Source organism: Oryctolagus cuniculus, chromosome 18 (genome assembly GCF_051225735.1).
Source record: "Oryctolagus cuniculus isolate XC-2025 breed Fujian yellow rabbit chromosome 18, ASM5122573v1, whole genome shotgun sequence".
NCBI classification, from domain to species: domain Eukaryota; kingdom Metazoa; phylum Chordata; class Mammalia; order Lagomorpha; family Leporidae; genus Oryctolagus; species Oryctolagus cuniculus.
The window spans coordinates 11,829,579-11,848,016 of record NC_142884.1 but is presented as its reverse complement, the minus strand read 5'-3'; the positions used below and the strand labels follow the sequence as shown (position 1 = coordinate 11,848,016).

The window sequence follows — 18,438 nt, the reverse complement described above, 5'->3', positions numbered from 1 at the left end:
GGTGGAGCCTGGGCTCTGACTGCCAGTGGCTGGGTGACCAGGACAAGTCACGGCCTCTCTCTCTGTGACTCCACTTACCCATCCATGCAATGAGTTGTAATGATTGGGTTTACGCGACAAAAATGGACGAGGAGTGTGAACAGGCAATTCACAGAAGAGGAAATACAAGCGCCCATGAGCACACAAAGCTGTGTGCGTCCTCAGGAAATGGGGGGCAGGGAGAGACTTGCTAATTCAGAGTCCATGGACAGGTGGCAGGCCTAGCCGTTAAGGTGCTGGAGGCGAGTTAAGCCACTATCTGCAACGCTGGCATCCCATATAGGCACTGGTTCAAGTCCTAGCTGCTCCACTTCTGATCCAGCTCCCTGCTAATGCACCTGGGAAAGCAATGGAGGATGGCCCAAGTGCTTGCGCCCCTGCCCCCATGTGGGAGACCCGGAAGAAGCTCCTGGCTCTTGACTTTGGCCTCGATCTGTAAATCCCTCTAACTCTGGCCTTCAAATAAACAACTGAATAAATCTGGTTTGGACGCCCTCTGCATCACTGCGCCTGGGCTCACACCCGGCTCCAGCGTCCTTCTCTTCCCTGGGAGGCAACAGCGACGGCTCCCTGCCCAGCCAGGAGGATGAGTTCCCAGCCCCTGACCAGTCCCGGCCACTGCAGGCCTTTAGAGAGTGAACCAGTGGATTGAAGAACTCTCTCTCTCTCTCTCTCTCTCTCTCCCCCCTCCCTCTCTCTCCCTCTCAGATCAACCGATCAATAACAATTAGAAAACAGGGTACAGCTAGCTCTCTCCCATAAGACTGGCAAAGCAGAAACGATGCAGAGCGTGTGTTTCTTTGGGAAACGAGCATCTCTCTCTCTCTCTCTTTTGACAGGCAGAGTGGACAGTGAGAGAGAGAGACAGAGAGAAAGGTCTTGCTTTGCCGTTGGTTCACCCTCCAATGGCCGCCGCGGCCGGCGCGCTGCACTGATCCGATGGCAGGAGCCAGGAGCCAAGTGCTTTTCCTGGTCTCCCATGGGGTGCAGGGCCCAAGCACCTGGGCCATCCTCCACTGCACTGCCGGGCCACAGCAGAGAGCTGGCCTGGAAGAGGGGCAACCGGGACAGAATCCGGTGCCCCGACCGGGACTAGAACCCGGTGTGCCGGCGCCGCTACGCAGAGGATTAGCCTAGCGAGCCACAGCACCGGCCTGAAAATGAGTATCTCACAAACGGCTGTCAGAGATGTGTGGGCAGGGGCTGGCGTTGGTGGGTCAGGCCACAGTCTGAGCGACACCAGCACCCCATGCAAGCACCGGCTCAAGTCCTGGCTGCTTCACTGCCGGTCCAGCTCCCTGCCAATGTGCCTGGGGAGGCAGAGGAAGACGGCCCAAGTGCTTGGGACCCTGTCACCCACGTGGGAGACCCAGGTGGAGTTCCAGGCCCCTGGCTTCTGTGGCCCTTTGGGGAGTGAACCAGGGGATGGGGAAGGTCTCTTTCTGCCTTTCAAATTAAGAAAATAAGCCAGCGCTGCAGCTCACTAGGCTAATCCTCTGCCTTGCGGCGCCGGCACACCGGGTTCTAGTCCCGGTCGGGGCGCCGGATTCTGTCCCGGTTGCCCCTCTTCCAGGCCAGCTCTCTGCTGTGGCCCGGGAGGGCAGTGGAGGATGGCCCAAGTGCTTGGCCCTGCACCTGCATGGGAGACCAGGAGAAGCACCTGGCTCCTGCCATCGGATCAGCGCGGTGCACTAGCCGTGGCGGCCATTGGAGGGTGAACCAACGGCAAAGGAAGACCTTTCTCTCTGTCTCTCTCTCTCACTATCCACTCTGCCTGTCAAAAAAGAAATTAAGAAAATAAATATTTTTAATGGACATGCTATATAATGATCAAGCAATTCTACCTCCAGGAACAGACCCTGCAGAAACACACACATACACAAGGAAACAAATACAGAGCCGGCACTATAGCAAGGCTCATGCAGTGGAAGGATGGGAACACTGACACAACAAGGTCAAGTTATGCAGATTCTGGGGCTGGTGATGTGGCTTAGTGGGTAAAGCCGCTGCTTGCAGTGCCAGCATCCCATATGGGTGCTGGTTCTAGTCCCGGCTGCTCCACTTCAGATCCAGCTCCCTGCTATGGCCTGGGAAAACAGTAGAAGATGGCCCAAGTTCTTGGGCCCCTGCACTCGTGTTGGGAGACCCTGAAGAAGCTCTTGGCTCCTGGCTTCAGATCAGCGCAGCTCCAGCCATTGTGGCCAGTTGGGGAGTGAACCAGTGGATGGAAGACCTCTCTCTCTCTCTCTCTCTCTCTCTCTCTTTCTCTCTCTCTCTACCTCTCCTCTGTGTTATTCTTTCAAGTAAATAAATAAATCTCTTCTTTTAAATTATGGAAATTCCCATGATGGAGTCTTATATGCAGCTATTACTTGATAATAATCTAGTGATAGGAAAAGAAATTCTCTAAAGACAGATGAAATGGTAAAATTCCTAGATGAACAGAACTTAGCAAAACTGACAGGAGAAAAAATAGAAAACCTACACAGTACTACAAGTATCAAGGCAGTGCAATCCTTAACCAAAACTTCTGCAGAAAGAGATCTCCGAGCACAGATACGTTCACACACACGCACACAAAAATGGGGTGCAAGCCCGTGGCCCACCTTCTGGGATGCCCCATTTCCCATCAGGTAGGGCTGGGTTCAGGACCTGGCTTGAGGTTCCAATCACAGCTTCTCCCTGGTGCAGACCCTGGGAGGCAGCGGCGATGGCGCAAGTGGTCGGGTCCCTGCACCCCATGTGGGAGAGCTGCACTGAGTTCCCAGCTGCGAGCTTTGGCTTGGCCCAGCCCTGTGATTGCAGGCATTTGGGAAGTGAACCAGCAAACAGGAGGAGCCTCTCAAATGAATATTTTTTTAAGTGATATGCTACATGTATGTAATTCAACTTATATATATAGCTTTGCATATAAATGACATACATATGAGAAGGTTTCAAAAGTTCACAGAACATGAAAGGAAAATACGTTATGAATTTTCCATGAGCTTTTGCAAGTCACCTCATTATGTATGGGCACCTGGGGGCCGCCCTGTTCCCCATACTGTTCCAACTTTTATTTATTTAGATTTTGCTAGGTATTTTCATCTTATCTGAGAGGCAGAGATCTTCCATTCATTCTGCACAAAGGCCAGGGCTGGACCAAGTGGAAGCAGGAGCCTGGAACTCCAGCCGGGTCTCCCGCAAGGGGCGCAGGGAGCCAAGCACTGGAGCCGTCACCTGCTGCCTTCCAGGGTGCCCTTAGCAGGAAGCCGGGTCAGGAGCGGAGTCGCCAGGGCCAGACACGGGCTGCCAGCGTCCCAAGCAGCGTCTCAGCAGCCGTGCAATGGCCGGTGCCTGAACTCCAGCGAGCAAACAGCCAGCGGTGGGATCACCAGCAGTCAGCCAGCGGGAGGAGAGGTGTTGAACGCCGGCTCAGCACCTGTTCCTCCAAAGAAGAAACATTGCTGCCACTCCTCCCCCAACCCAGAAGCCAGCCCAGCATGTATGTAACACTGTGCATTTATTTACAAAGAGGTCAGAGAAACACAGGGAATCCGGCCCCCGTGTGGACCGGGGAGTCGCCATCGTCATAATAAATACAGCCATTAAAAAAAAGGAGAAAACAGATACTGGCTTGGACCAGCCGAGGGTCCTCAGGCTCCCCCCACTCCCTCACAGGGGGAGCGCGAGATGGAGACCGTCTTCCTTCCCTCCCCTCCCTCCCGAGCTGTCCAGAGAGGGAGGTAGAAGAGTCCTTTCCAGGTGTCGCCAAGTCCTGTTTGACCCTCAAAACCCCCGAGTCGGAGCTCCCGCCCTGCCCACCTGAGCCAGGGCATGTCCCTGACCAGGATGCCAAGGGGGATCAGCCTGAGGGTCCAGGAACATGGAGGGGCACTTTGTGAATGAGCCAGGGCACAGAAAGGAGGCTGGGGATGGGGGGGGCCCGGTCAGTGACGGAAGTGAAAGGCTAACCGACAGACTAAGCTTCTAAGGTGGGGAGATTCGACCCGAATCACCGCTTCCGCCGGCGCGGACACCCATTGTACAGATGTGGAGAGTGAGGCCTGTGGAGGAGCAGCATCCTCGCCCAAGGGGTTCGAAGCCAGAAGCCACCCTGGATGGGACTCTGCCCCCGTTCCTCCCTGCAGACCCAGACCGCTGTGGCGGGGGCAGGGGGGGCGTGAGGAGGGTCTTTGGGGAAAACAAAAACCCGGTGGTCTTTGGAAGGTTCACGTGGGAGGGTCGGCGATCGGGAGTGCGAAGGTGCAGAGGCCGCGAAGGGGGAGTCCCCGGAGTCACACCGTGGTCATGACCTTGAGCGAACCCGAACGGAAACGCAAGATCTTCTTCTTCAGGGCGTGGGACGCCTTGATCTTCACGAAGACTTTGGCAGGGCCCGCGGGCGCCCCGCCGCCCGCCCCGCCTCCAGCCCCGGGGGCCGCGGTGGCCGCCACCAGCTGCTGCGGCCACACGAGCCCCCCGCTGCCGTCCGAGTCGCTGGAGGCCGAGCTGAAGGCGGGCGACTCGCCCTCGCTGGCGCTCGACTCGCTCTCCCCGTAGCCGCCGCCGGCACCTCCCGGGGGCCCGCGGCGGCCGAGGGGCCCCAGGCGTCCAGCCGAGCACTCGGAGTCGCTGCCCGCGCAGCCGTAGAGCAGGCGGCGCGGAGGGGCAGATGGCGAGGGGCCGGGCGCGGGGCCGCGCGGCGCGGGGCCCCGGGGCCGTCCGCGGCGCCCGTCCGCAGCGTCGATCTCGGCGGTGGAGCGCCAGCGACGGCAGGAGCCCGCGGCCTGGGCCGCGAGCGTGGGCGCTGGGCCGCGGCGGGGTCGCGGCGGCCGGGGCTCCTCCCGCTCGGCCGTGGGGTACTTGGGGGCGCCCGGAGGCACCGCGGCGGCGCGGCCCAGCAGGCTGGTTTCCGACTGCGAGCGCGCGGCCTTGCGTGCCCGGGGCGAGCCCCTGCGGCCCGTGGCCTCGGTCATGCGTCCGCGGCGGCCCGCGGCCCGGGGGCGCTCCCGGGGGGGCGACTGCTCCACGCTGCGGCCGCGGGTCAGCGGTGGCGCTTTGCGACGCGCCGCGCGCCCCGGGAGCCCGCGCGTGGCGGCCTGCGCGCCGGGGATGTACTGCGCCTTCACCAGGCGGCCCTCGGCGGGGCTGTCGGGCGGCGAGGGCCCTGCGGGCGGCCCGGCGGGCTCGGGCGCCGCCTCCGACTCCCACGGAGAGGCCCAGGCGCGGCTCAGGGCGGCGGGGCTGGTGGGGCGGCCCCCGACGCGCTCCACTGGGGCCTCGGGCGCGGGACGCGCGCCTCCGGGGGGCGGGGACGCGTCGGGCGGCCGCTGGCGCACGCTGTTCTGGCGCCGCGGGCCCCCGTCCGCGCCCCCGGGGCTGGTCCGGGGCTGGCCCGCCCCCCGGCGGCGGCGCCTGCGCAGGAGCGCCGAGATGTAGCCGTCCAGGGGCCGCCCGGCGCCCGCCGCCGCGTCGGGCGAGTCGGCGGGAGGGCGGGCGCAGGGCCGAGGGCTGCGCAGCGCCACGGCGTGAAGGGGGCTGGGCGTCAGGAAGGGCCCCGCGCGGGCCCGCCGCTCCGCCGAGGAGCAGGCCTCGGGGCCCGCGGACCCCGCAGCCGTCGGGTAGGGCGCGGAGAAGGACCGTGGCACCGCGGCCCGCACGCCCACCGCCTCCGGAACGCTAGGACTGGCATCTCCTAGGGGAGGGAGGCAAAGAGGGGAAGAGAGTGGAGGGGCTCTCTGAGTCTTTCCTCCTCCGCGGCCTGCGCAGGACGGGAGCCCGCCTCCCTCCTGGCCTCCACACCTCTCCTGCTCTCATACGGGATACACCACACAGTCTTCAAGGGGCCTACGAGACGCTGCAACCCCCATCTCTTGCTCCTCTCTGCAGTTCTAGGTCTGGAGCCACACTGGCCACCTGGATGCACCTGCCAGTCGCACTCCCGCCACAGGGCCTTTGCACCTGCCATTCCTGCTTCCTGGATGGCTCTCCCCCCAGACTGCCTGCCTGACCCGCTGCCTCATTTTCTGCAGGGGCCGCTCGAATGGCCCAGGGGCCGCAGAGCCCTCCCTGGCCGGATTTTCTAAAATCGCAAATTCGAGGACACCCGCAAGTCCCTTTGTGTAGTTTATCTTGTCACAGCACAGCAACGTGGCAATGCAAGAGTTTGTGGGGAGGCGGGCCTTGTAGTGCCGCAGGTTAGCCCCATCATATCCGAGTGCCGGGTTCGAGTCCTGACTACTCCACACTTTGAATCCAGCTCCCTGCTAAGGCACCTGCAACGCTGCAGAGGATGGCCCAAGCGCTCGGGCCCCTGCCAGCCACGTGGGGGGCCCAGATGGAGGTCCAGGCTCCTGGCTCTGTATGTTATCAGCTCTCGCCAGCGGGCAGAACCTCCCGTTGGGTTCAAGGAGTGTCCCTCACTCCCAGGACAGCGCTAGAGCGGCGCACAGGAGGGCCCCAGGCTGACCGAGTTACTACCCTGGGAGACACCCAGTGCCTCTCATTAACCCGGCCTAACAGCCGGAGAGACGGAAGCCCGAAAGGAAGAGACAGGCTCAGCAATGCCAGGGAAGGGGGCTGGCGCAGCCAGAACCTGCGTCCAGGGCTGACGCACTGCCCTCTCCCTGGCCTCAGGGCCCCCAGCCCCACCCACCTTACCTAGGGACTTGGGCCTCTCGCTGGCATAGATGCCGCGGGGTGCAGAGGGACCCAGGCGTCCATAGGAGCCAGATCCGGAGAAGCCACTGTCCCCGCAAAAGGTCGAGGACGGCGAGTCTGCACCTGCCGTGGAGCCGGGGTCTTCATAAAAGCCTGGACATCAGGGAGAAGCAGACAGTCAGGGGTCGCGGCAGGCATGGACTGGGGGCATCCCAGGCACACCCTGCCCCCCGCCCCGCCCCCCGCCCTTGCTCACCTGAGCTGCGCCCGCTCTCCTGCTCCAGGCCCCTGGACTCCAAGCTCAGGTCTCCCAGCTGCTGGCCCAGGTCCCAGATGAGCCCGGGCAGGGCCTCCTGAGGGGCGGGGACAGCAGGGCAGTCAGACCCTCCCCGGCCCTCTCTCTGCCCACCGGGCGCCATTACCATGAGCTCCTGGGCAGTTTTCCTTGGACAAGAGAGGCTCCTCTGACTTGGATGATCGGTCCCTGCAGCCCTATTAGAAAGTCCCACTGGCAGTCTAACTGGTGGCTTATGCTGCACCGCATCTCATTCCCCCCTCTATGCAAGGTTGGGGAGCCTCAGCCCCTGCCCCCTGCTACTGGCTGATTCTCCCGTCTTGCTCCTGACCCCCAACCGCACTTAGAATGTCCCTCTCTGAGTCTGACTTCCGATTCCCTTCTCTAAGGTGGTGTCCAGGAGCCCTGAGCCCTGAGCCCTGGGCCTGTCTTCTCCCAGGCTCGGACCCTTCTTTCTTTGGATGCTGCCAGTGCCCCCTGCCACCCCTTGGGAGGAAGTCCTTTTGCAAGTCTGCCTCAAGTCCTTCATGCTGCACACCAGCTGCATCGCTCACAGGGACAAAATGGGAAGTCTTGCTATAACTCTAGCGCTACTGGTACCGCCGCTGTGGTCTCCTGCATGTTTCTCTGCTCCGGGACCGCCTCCTCCACGGAGCCTCCTGGCTCTGTTGCCACCCGGAAGTCCACACCACTCTGTCCACGCCACTCGCTGCCCCGAGAAAGTTCTGGGAGCCCACCTGGAATGGTTCTCGCTGCAGGAAGACGCCACTGCTTATCAGGCATGGCGAAATGAAGAGGAAACCCCTTGAGTGGAGTGGGTGTTTGGCACAGTAGCCAGGGCACCATCTGGGACGCCCGCATCCCCCATTGGAGCACTTGGGTTCGAGTCCCAGCTCCGCTCCGAATCCAGCTTCCTGCTGGTGCGCGCCCTGGGAGGCAGCGGTGATGGCTCACGTGCCTGGGTCCCTGCACCCACGTGGGAGACCCGGATGGAGCTCCTGGCTCCTGGCTTCTGCCTGGCCCAGCCCTGGCTGTTGCAGGCATTTGTGGTGTGTGTGTGTGTGTGTGTGTGTGTGTACCAGTGGTTGGAAGATCTTTCTGCCTTTCAAATAAAATGAAAATAAAAATAAATAAATTTGAATAATGTTTATTTAAAAAAAGGGGGTGGGTGTGGGGTGGGGGAAAGAAAACCCTTTTTTTGGAAAGTGGCCGTGACCTTCTAGATGGTGACAGCGGGGCTGGGACACCCCAGATGCACAGATGGGGTCTCCCAGGGCCAGGGCCACGGTCACGGGGGTCCGAGCGTCTGAGCGCAGCCAGAGGTAGCAGCAGCCCGAGCTGCCGGTTGACCCGCAGACAAAAGCGGCTTGTGTGGAAGGCTGCAGGAGGAGGGCGGGGCGGAGGGGCTGGCAGGGCCCGCACCAGCCCTGCCTATTTAGGGCAGAAAAAAGCCTGGCCGGTTCCCCCGCAGCCACAGCCCCCCTCCCCAGCTCCCGAGTCTCCCGGGCCCCTCCCCTCCCCCTCCCCCAGAACAGAAGCCCCCATCTGGGCCTGTTTATACAAAGAAGGTCAACAAATCATTCCCGTTTGGGCTCCCGCCCTGGGCATGCGAAGATGTTCACGGGCGGCGGAGTCATCTGGCCGCGGAGCTCAGAAAAGCCGCTCAACTGTGCGGCCTCGGGGAGTGGCTAAAAAAAATCCCGGCTCGCCCAGATCCCCCCCGGCAGGGCCCACTGATCACAGGCGCACGCTGGCCCCCGCTCCCTGCTGGTGCTGCGCCTGCCTGCACGCAGCACCCCACCACGTCCTCCCCCTCTGGCTCACTCCCTCCCTTCCTTCAGGTGTCTGGATACGCGAACCCACCCCTGACTCGCTTCCCAAATAGCCGCCCTGCCATTCTGCGCCCCGATGTCCTGCTTCCTCCCCCACCCCCACACACAGCGGTAATGGCCTCTCATCCGGACAGTAGGATCTCATTCCTGCAACATCAGTCCTAGCACACCAGAGACTTGCCCCCATTCTGTTCTCGCCTACACCACCCAAGGCTTAGCGCAGACATAAGAGTGATGGCTGCTGGGGAGTACTACACAGCCGTGAACATGGACTGAGGCAAGACCCACATGGAGTAGAAAGGGCTGTGGCTCTCACTTCCACCACTCGGGAGCTGGGCCCAGGAAGGCGCACCTCTAGCAAGGTCTGTGTGAGTGCTGCCGGGCAGGGGTCCACACCTTGAGAAACCCCCGGCGTGGTCTCAGACCTCGCGCAAGAACCAGGCTTCGTGAGAGGCCGTTCTGGCCAAAAGCCGAGGAGCCCCGCGATGTGGAATCTGTTTTCGTGATTAATGCATTGGAAGAGAGGACCGGACAGGCTCAAACCCAAGGTGACAACAGGGGCGACCTCAGGGGCGGCTGGGCGCAGGGGGCAGGAGGGGCGGCCGGGTTGGTGGGAGAAGCGTCCAGGAAGGTGGAGGCCGCCTCCCCGCCGCTGGGGGTCCGCCTCCCCGCCGCCACGCCGGCCCCTCCTCTGCCGCGTGGGCCCTCAGGACTCCGGCCCTTTTGGGGTTTTGTGAGGTTCAGTTCCTTGGAGGCGCCCAATCAGTGCTGGCTTGTGTTACTGCAAGAGAGCCACGGGTCGGCTACATGGAAAATAGGACGTCTCCTTTCGCTTGTATAATTAGAAATAAGGGGGGAGGCTGGATGTGGGGTACCTTCTGCACGGCTGGTCTTAGCTCCTCCACTGCAGGGCAGGAGTTAGGGGACGGCCAGGAGGCCCCCCAAGGACTTCCCCAGCCTGCACCCCGCCATGAGCAAGTCTGGCCTCATTCCTGCCTGTGGCAAAAGGCTGTGGGTATGGTCCCTGCTCCCCTCAGGGCTCCTCCCTCTCAGGCAGGCTTCCCAAGGGGGTGGTGGGACCCCCCCCAGCCCCGCAGCCCTTGCTTCTCTCCTCAAGTGCCCCTGGCTGGTGCCCTCTCAGCTCTGTTAGGAAGTCCCTCTGCGAGTCTAACTTAAGTCCTCCTTGCTGGAAGGCAACTTTTTCCTTCTTAGATGCAAACAGGACCTAGAGAGGCCCTGGCCCCCACGCCGGGGCTCCGCCCAAGGTCTTCAGCGGGCACCCCATCAATCGGATTGCAAAGTCAGCCCAGGCTGGCTTCGGTCCTGGCACCCCTGGGATGGTGGTGGGGGCAGCGGGGGTCAGAGGAGACCCCACCCCTCCTTAGAAGGACCCAGGAACCCCGACACTGGAGGGGTTTATATTTAGCGCGGCTCTGCTCCTCCCCCCGCCCCCTCCCGCCTGCCTCCGCCTCCTCCCCGAGGCTGGGGCGAGCATTGCTTGGAGACTGGGGGGCCGGGCCCCTCCGCCGCCGCCGCCGCCGCCGCAGCCGCCGCCTCCAGCCGGCCGGGAGCGCGAACGCCGGGAGCAGGGGCGCCGGAGGAGCCAGAAAGGGGAGCTGAGGGGCAGGGGGGGAACGACCCAGCCAGCCCGGCCTTGGCCTCCCCACCACCCCTCCCCGCACCGTCGGGGTGGGCGGCGCCTTCGGCAGCCCGGGGCGGGGGGGGGGGGGAGCCGGGGAAGGCCCCCACCCTCCGTCTCTAACTGTGGGAGGGGGTGGGGCCTCCCACAGCTGTTTCTGTTTCCAAAGAATGTGCAGGGTCCCGCTGCCGGCCGGGGGAGGGGCTGGGCTGCGGCCCCGGAGTCTGGCTGCCGCCCCCTCCCCACTTCCCATCTGGGGAGGGGGCAGCCGAGGTCAGCAGCAGAGAGAGCCCCCTCCCCCGCCACCGCGGCTCAGGTTTCCCCAAACGGGAAGCTCTGACCACACACACAGGCTCGGGGATGGGCTCTGCGGGCTGGGGGGAGGGGAGAGGAGGGCCCCAGACGGACGTGGGGCAGAGATGCGAGCAGGGCGGACCCGCGAGAGCGAGCCGGGATGGAGAGGCAGAGTGTGGCGCGGGGAAGACAGAGTCCCGAAGCCCCAGCAGCAGCCGGGAGAGGGAGGCAGGGTGCTGCTTTGACATCGTGCTGCAGACCCCGCTCCTCTCCCACCGTGCGAGCCGGGCTCAGCCGGCGGCCCCGGGTGGCGCCCGGGAGGGCTGGCACCAGGTAGGAAGGAGGGCAAGCGACGCCCGGGGGTCAGGATCCCCCCAGCAGGGAGCCCTCCCCCCACCGCGCCCCCTGCGGAGATCTCCAAGCGCACGGGGACTTGGGGAAGATGGAACCCCGGGAGTGCGGCCCCGAGCCGGGCTTGTCGGACGCCGGCTGTGTGACCTTGGGCCAGTCGCTTCCTCTCTCTGAGCCTCAGTTCCCGGCTCCGTAAAATGGGGACTATCACCCCCACCCCCCAGCTCCTCTGCTGCACGAAGTGCTCGAACCAGGGCCTGGCACATCCCTGGCGCCCAAGGATCTTTTGGGGGTAGTGGTGGTTGGGGAGCAGCGAATGGGGCCTAACAGCTCCCCAGGCCCCGGCGACGGCCGATCTGGGGGCGGGGAGGCCGGGTCCCGCCCGCCGCCCCGACTCTGGGCTCTCCAGCCCTACCCGTTGTCCTCCCTCCTCCCCACCCCCCCAACCCGGGACCGGTGTCCGAGCATCCAACCGAGACAGACAGACGGACGGACGGACAGGCACAGACCGGGGTGGAGGCAGGGACGGACGGACAGGCGGCCCCTCACCAGCTGCTCCTCCAGGGCCGCCGCGGCCCGGCGCGCCGCCGCGGCATCTTCGTCCTCGTCGGCGTCCTCCTCGTCCTCGGCTTCGGCGCCCCCCATTCCGGGCTGGGCCAGCCGCAGCGCCTGCTGCACGCGGTACTCCTGCCTCTCCCGGAGCCAATGCAACTCACAGAGCCCAGCCAGGCTGCCCTCCAGCCAGCCCCGCAGCCGGCCCCGCTCGGGGCTCACCGGGAACGAGAAGGCCCGGATCATGGCTGCGGCCCCCCGCCCCAGCCCGGCCGGGCCCCGCGGCCACCCCTCTCCCGGTCCCACCTCCCCGCCCCAGCAGCCCGCCTGCCCGCTCGCCCGCCCGCCCGCCCGCTGGCCGGGCTGTCACCGTCTCATCTGCATAGGCGCCCGCCCATTGGGCCGCCCACCCGCGCCTTATCTACATGGCCACGCCTCTAGCGGCCGAGCAACCGCCGCCTATTGGCCAGCTCTCTTCCTTACGAGGACGGTCGGCGGTGCGCCCCGCGCCGCCCAGCACGACGCATGCTCGCAGCTACCCACTCGCTCGGCAGACGAGCTGGCTCGACACGCCCCCCTGCGCGCCGGCCTTTTGGGCTACGGCCACGCCCCCTGCGCGTCACAATGAAACAAGTCCGCCCTTGCTCCAGTGCCATTGGTCCGTGCGACCCCGGTTCCGCAGCTGGTTCCGCCCCCTTGCGGGCGAGCTCCGGCTACCATTGGGCGGTCTGGCTGGAGGGGTGTGGTGATTTATAAATAGAGACTGGGTCCACGTGACAGGTTGGCAGCTGCTGCCAGTCTTTCCTCGCTAACGAGGCTGCGCAGAGGGAGAACCGGGTGAGAGGGTCGAGAGCTGATTTCGCCTCCTCTTCCAGGAAGCCTGCCCGGGCCGGCGGCTGAAAAACCAGACGGGCATGCTCCGATAAAATGACCCCTCTGAGTGCAGCCGGCTGCGCGGGCAGGGGGCTCCCTCAGCAAGGTGCTGCCATGGCTGTCTGGTGTATCGAGGGCCAGGGGCCCAGCAGATGGTGGCTTGCCTCTAAGAGTCCGAACCCTGGGATGGAAGGTCCGACCAGAGCCGAATGTGAGCGCCTTTTGTCCCCGGTCCACGCGCCCGGGGCCTTTGTCCGCGGCTGTGAGGGCCATTGTTCCCGCTGGCCCGGCGGGGATGCTCGGTTCCGTCCCTGGGCCTCTGTGAGCTTCGCGGGGGGCCGGAGCCTGGACAGAAGGCGGCCGCTCCGAACGCACACTTGCACGCCAGCGCGGCCACGTGTCAGCCGTGCAGCCCTGGCAAACAGACGGGAGCCGCTCCGTGCCTCAGTTTCTCCATCTGCACAGTGGGACCATGATGCTTCTGCCTCGCAGAGTCGTTCTGTCCGAGGATCACGTCCTAGGGGCAGTGTCTTCCGGGCCTAAGGATACACAGGATTTGATAAATAAGTAAACTACTACTACTGATCTAGTGAGTGCTAAGGAGAAGAACGAAGTGGACTTTAGTGGACACTGACCTTATCCATCCCTCCCCCTGCGGACGGACCTAGAGGGTCTCTGCTGTCCACTAACAGGGAGAAAACCAGAGATGGATGAGGGGGCAGTGTTGCAGGCTGGCGGGAAAAGCCGGAGCAGCTCTATGGGCACCTGTTGGGGTCCTGGCTGCTCCTCTTCCGATCCAGCTCTCTGCTGTGGCCTGGAATAGCAGTAGAAGAAGGTCCAAGTCCTTGGGCCCCTGCACCCACGTAGGAGACCCGGACGAAGCTCCTGGCTCCTGGCTTTGGATTGGCCCAGCCCTGGCCTTTGCGGCCATCTGGGGAGGGACCTAGCAGGTGGAAGATCTGTCTCTCCCTCTCCCTCTCTCTGTATATATAACATTTTCAAACAAATAAACCTTAAAAACAAACAAACAAACAAAGCCCTGTCTTTGAAAGGCAGGGCAGCAGAGAGAGAGATGATAGCCGCAGATAATCTTCCATCTGCACGGTCACTCCCCAAGTGGTCTCAGTGGCCAGGTCGAAGCACAGGAGGCAGAAGCTGCATCCAGGCCTCCCGCTGGGTGGCAGGGGCCCGGGCACTTGGGCCGTCTACTGCTGTCTTCCCAGGCGCGTGAGCAGGGCGCTGGCCGGGACGCCAGGACTGGCACAGGCGCTCCGATGTGGAGTGGCGGCATCGCAGGCGGCGGCTCCGCCCACTGGCCCAGACCTCTCTCCTCTCCCCGTGTGGAGTCCAGTGCGGGCAGGGCTGGCTTCCTGCGAGGCCTCCCCAGCTCGGTTTGGCCAACGGCTGCCTCCCGGCCGCGTCCTCACCCTGTTTCCCCTCTGTGTGCACTCGAGGCCCTGTCCCTGAGGTCCCCTGATACCAGGGGTTAGGACTTCAACAATACAGTTGGGAGGCGAGAAGGCGGCTGTTGAGACCCCAGCAAGGGGGATGCTGCCTCGTCCCGGGGGAGGCGCAGGGCTGGGGTCTCGGGCGAGGGTAAGTTCCATTCTTCGGCACCTTTGGCAAGCTTCTGTCTGATGTCTACTGGGTCCGCCCAGCTTTCCCTGAGGACGGCTGGCGTGGCTGATCTGTGTGAGCTGGGCGCATCCACTGCTTGCCCTGGGTTACGGTGCCAGTGTCCAGGTAGGGAAGATTCTAGCAAAACGCTGGCGGCGGCCCGTGCGCGTGGGAAAGCGTCGAATCATGGAGAAAGTATGCAGGTTGTCGTTAGCCTGCAATCCTACCCGTGGGGTTTCGGAGGCTGAATGACGTCATTTTTGCCCGTGCACAAATGGGCCTGCAGGAACCTGTCCGCTCGCTTGCCCCAGCGGCCCAGACCTGTGTGTTTGGCCAACGGAGGTCACTTGTTCAAGATAAGGGTTGAAGCTTCCTCTCTTCTTTGATTAATTGATTTAGTTGGAAGGCAGAGTTACAGAAAGAGAGATTGATCTTCCATCCACTGGTTCACTCCCCAGATGCCCACAACATTCAAGGCTGGGCCAGGCCAAAGCCGGGAGCCAGGAGCTTCTTCCAGGTCTCCAGTGGAGGTGCAGGGGCCCAAGCACTTGGGCCATCTTCCACTGCTTTCCCAGGCCACAGCAGAGAGCTGGATCAGAAGTAGAGCAGCCAGGGGGCCGGTGCTGTGGCACAGTGCGTAAAGCTGCCACCTGCAGTGCCGGCATCCCATCTGGGCGCTGGTTCAAGTCCTGGCTGCTTCACTTCCAATCCAGCTCTCTGCTGTGGCCTGGGAAAGCAGTGGAAGATGGCCCAAGTCCTTGGGCCCCTGCACCCACGTGGGAGACCCTGGCTTCGGATCGGCACAGCTCCAGCCATTGCGGCCAATTGGGAAGTGAACCAGCAGATGGAAGACCTCTCTCTCTCCCTCTCTCTCTCTGTGTAACTCTTTCAAATAAATAAATAAATAAATCTTAAACAAACAAACAAACAAAAAAAGTAGAGCGGCCGGGACTGGAACAGGCGCCATGGGCAGCTTACCCCGCTGCACCACAGCGCCAGCCCCCGATGTGGCCATCTTCTGATAGAGACACCTGTCATACTGGCTGAGGGGCCACCCGATTCCAGCGGGACCCTATCTTTGCTATGTGCATCTGCGAGGGCCCTGTTTTTATAGAAGGCCCTGGGGACATCACTGTACCCTTTGGGGACATAAAATCCAGCCAGGACCAGCCCGGCACCAGCAGAGTTGCCTGCTGGTTCTGGATGAAGGGAAGCCGGTGACGATGCCCACGCCTCCTGTGGGTAGGGTTCCGCCTGCCGGCAACGGGCTCTTCCTGAGTGGCAGACCTGGAAGCTGGCAGTTGTAACGCATCCTCAGGCCCGTGGCCTTCATGAGCAAGGGCACGGGGCCCTTAGCGGGCCAGTGCGTGCGTGCTGGCGTGGCCCGAGCAGGAGCAGGCATAGCCTTGCCCACCCACATCCTGGTGTGGAGGGGACAGCAGGGAAAACCAACGCTCAGGATCGCCGCTTGTGACACCCCCATCCCATACGGGCACTGGTTCAAGTCCTGGCTGCTCCTCTTCCAATCCAGCTCTCTGCTGTGGCCTGGGAAAGTGGTGGAAGATGGCCCAAGTCCTTGGGCCCCTGCATTGGCGTGGGAGACCCGGAAGAAGCTCCTGGTTCCTGGCTTCAGATCAGCACATCTCCAGCCGTTGCGGCCATTTGTGGAGTGAACCAGTGGATGGAACACTTCTCTCTCTGCCTTTCATATAGTTAAGTACATCTTTAAATTTTTTAAAAAAATTTAAAGTCACAGTTAAAGAGAGCGCGCTTCTATTCACTGCTTCACTCCCCAAATGCCCACCGTGGCTGTGACAGGGTCAGGCTGAAGCCAGGACTCAACCTGGGTCTCCCACGTGGGTGGCAAGGGTCTGCATTAGCGCGAGGCTGGAATTGGGAGCCGAGCTGGGACTAAGACCCAGGCACTCTGATAAGGGCTGCGGGTGTCCCAGCTGGTGTTTTTTTTTTTTTTTTAATTTTTTGACAGGCAGAGTGGACAGTGAGAGAGAGAGAGAAAGGTCTTCCGTTGCCGTTGGTTCACCCTCCAATGGCCGCCGCGGCCGGCGCGCTGCACTGATCCGATGGCAGGAGCCAGGAGCCAAGTGCTTTTCCTGGTCTCCCATGGGGTGCAGGGCCCAAGCACCTGGGCCATCCTCCACTGCACTCCCTGGCCACAGCAGAGAGCTGGCCTGGAAGAGGGGCAACCGGGACAGAATCCAGCGCCCCGACCGGGACTAGAACCCGGTGTGCCGGCGCCGCTAGGCGGAGGATTAGCCTAGTGAGCCGCGGCGCCGGCCCCAGCTGGTGTTTTAACCACAGTGTCAATCCCTCTCCAGCAAAATGAAGATGTGGGTCTGTGGCAAGCTGGGTGTTTCAGGGAGGGGTGCCTGGGCTGGGTCTGGGGCGCATATTACACCGGCTGAGAGCTGCAGTTCCGGGTCCGACCAGCAGGGGGACAAAGCGCCCGGAGAGGAAGCTCCCAGCAGGTGGCTTAAGGCGGCTGCAGGAGTCCGGCTTCTAGGGATGACCAAAGTGAAAGAAGGAACTAGTTCAGACGCGTGCGCCCAGGCTGCTTGCTGCCGCGCCCCGCCCTGTGCACGGTGGGTCAGCACGGTGTGCGGGATTCATGAGTTGCGGTAACACAGCCAATATAAACCCGTCCAGGCAGGCGTCGGCACCCCGTGCGTGGCTGGGTACGAGGGCCAGCTCCGCTCCGTGATTGCAGCTTCCCGCGCGTGTGCATTCTGGGAGGCAGCAGATGGTGGTTGAATAACGGGGCTCCCGCCGCCCACGTGGGAGACCTGCATTGCTGGCTGCTGGCTGTGGCGGGGCCCAGCACCAGCTGTTGGTGGGCATTGGGGGAAGGAACCGGGAAATAGAAGCTCTGTCTTTAAGAAAGATAACCATCACCGTCATGAACCATAAGACTGTTGATGCCCCCGGCTTCCCACTGTTCCACTTCCGATGGACTCCGGACTTTGAATTTTGATCTTTTCCAGGACACTCACACAAGGACCCTCCTGTGACACCGGGCAGCTGGAGTCGGCGCAGCTCCCCCTCAGGGCCACAGTCCTGACGCCACAGGGTGCTCTCGCCCAGCTTCCGTGCCCGGCAGCCTTGGTGCATTAAATGCATTTTTAAAACTTGGAGGGCGGCGCCGTGGCTCACTAGGCTAATCCTCCGCCTAGCGGCGCTGGCACACCGGGTTCTAGTCCCGGTCGGGGCGCCGGATTCTGTCCCGGTTGCCCCTCTTCCAGGCCAGCCCTCTGCTGTGGCCAGGGAGTGCAGTGGAGGATGGCCCAGGTGCTTGGGCCCTGCACCCCATGGGAGACCAGGAAAAGCACCTGGCTCCTGGCTCCTGCCATCGGATCAGCGCGGTGCGCCGGCCGCAGCGCGCCGGCCGCGGCGGCCATTGGAGGGTGAACCAACGGCAAAGGAAGACCTTTCTCTCTGTCTCTCTCTCTCACTGTCCACTCTGCCTGTCAAAAAAAATAAAAAAATAATAAAAAAAAAACTTGGAGGGGCCAGCGCTTATCTGAATGGCACGGCGGGTTCAGCTGCCTCTTGCAACCCCGGCATCCTACATCTGAGCGACAGTTCAAATCCCGGCCACTCTGCTTCCAATCCAGCTTCCTACTAATGCACCTGGGGAGGCAGCCACGATGCCCGAGTGCTTGGGCCCCTGCCACCCCTGTGGGAGACCCGGATGGAGCTGCAGGCTCTTGGCTTTGACCTGGCCCAGCCCTGGCTGTTGGAGGCATTTGGGGAGTGAACCAAATGGCAGATATCTCTCTCTCTCTCTCTGTTGCTCTTTCAAATAAATAAATATAACAAATCTTGTTCCCTCCCCAAAGGCACACAACAGCCAATGGAGCGGGGCAGGGTGGGGGTGGGGGAGCCTGAAGCTAGGAACTGACCCAGGTCTCCCACCTGAGTGGCAGGAAACCCAATCACTTGAACCGTGGTCCGCATCAGCAGGAAGCCGGAGCCAGGGATTAAACCCAGGCACTGATGTGGGCGTGGCCTCCTAACAGCGGCGCCAAGCGCTTGTTCCTTAAACGCATCTCCAGCCTAATGATGTTTCCAACTCACGAAGGGTTTATCAGCCCCTAACCGGCTGTCCGGCGAGGCGTATCTGTCCTCTCCCGCGTCGGGCTCCGGCTCTCTCCCCTGCGGCTTCTCCTGGGGCCTCCCTCCGTCAGCGCCATCACCCAGCCCTCCCACTCCCCCACCTGCCAGCCTCCTTCTCAGGCACACGAACTCCATCTTGGAGAACAGAGCGAGGTGCGGCCGCAGACCCAGGC

The 18,438-nt window shown here is 62.6% G+C and overlaps 1 protein-coding gene across 1 annotated transcript; it reads right to left on the bottom strand.

Annotated features, from left to right (window-relative positions):
* Positions 1-3,524: 3,524 nt before the first annotated feature.
* Positions 3,525-11,979, bottom strand: DACT3 (dishevelled binding antagonist of beta catenin 3). Its single transcript, XM_002722877.6, has 4 exons — positions 11,642-11,979; positions 6,938-7,034; positions 6,682-6,834; positions 3,525-5,716 (listed from the first exon to the last, which is right to left on the bottom strand). The coding sequence occupies exons 1-4, from the start codon at positions 11,888-11,890 to the stop codon at positions 4,317-4,319; spliced, it is 1,899 nt and encodes a 632-aa protein (XP_002722923.5). The 5' UTR covers positions 11,891-11,979; the 3' UTR covers positions 3,525-4,316.
* Positions 11,980-18,438: the final 6,459 nt, after the last annotated feature.

Bases quoted from the DNA above. Each gene is read 5' to 3' on its own strand.
- DACT3 (XM_002722877.6), bottom strand. From the start codon at position 11,890: ATGATCCGGGCCTTCTCGTTCCCGGTGAGCCCCGAGCGGGGCCGGCTG. The intron at 7,035-11,641 runs GTGAGGGGCCGC...CCCGCCCCTCAG, and splicing joins CGGCCCTGGAGGAGCAGCTG to GAGGCCCTGCCCGGGCTCAT. The intron at 5,717-6,681 runs GTAAGGTGGGTG...TCCCTCCCCTAG, and splicing joins CGAGAGGCCCAAGTCCCTAG to GAGATGCCAGTCCTAGCGTT.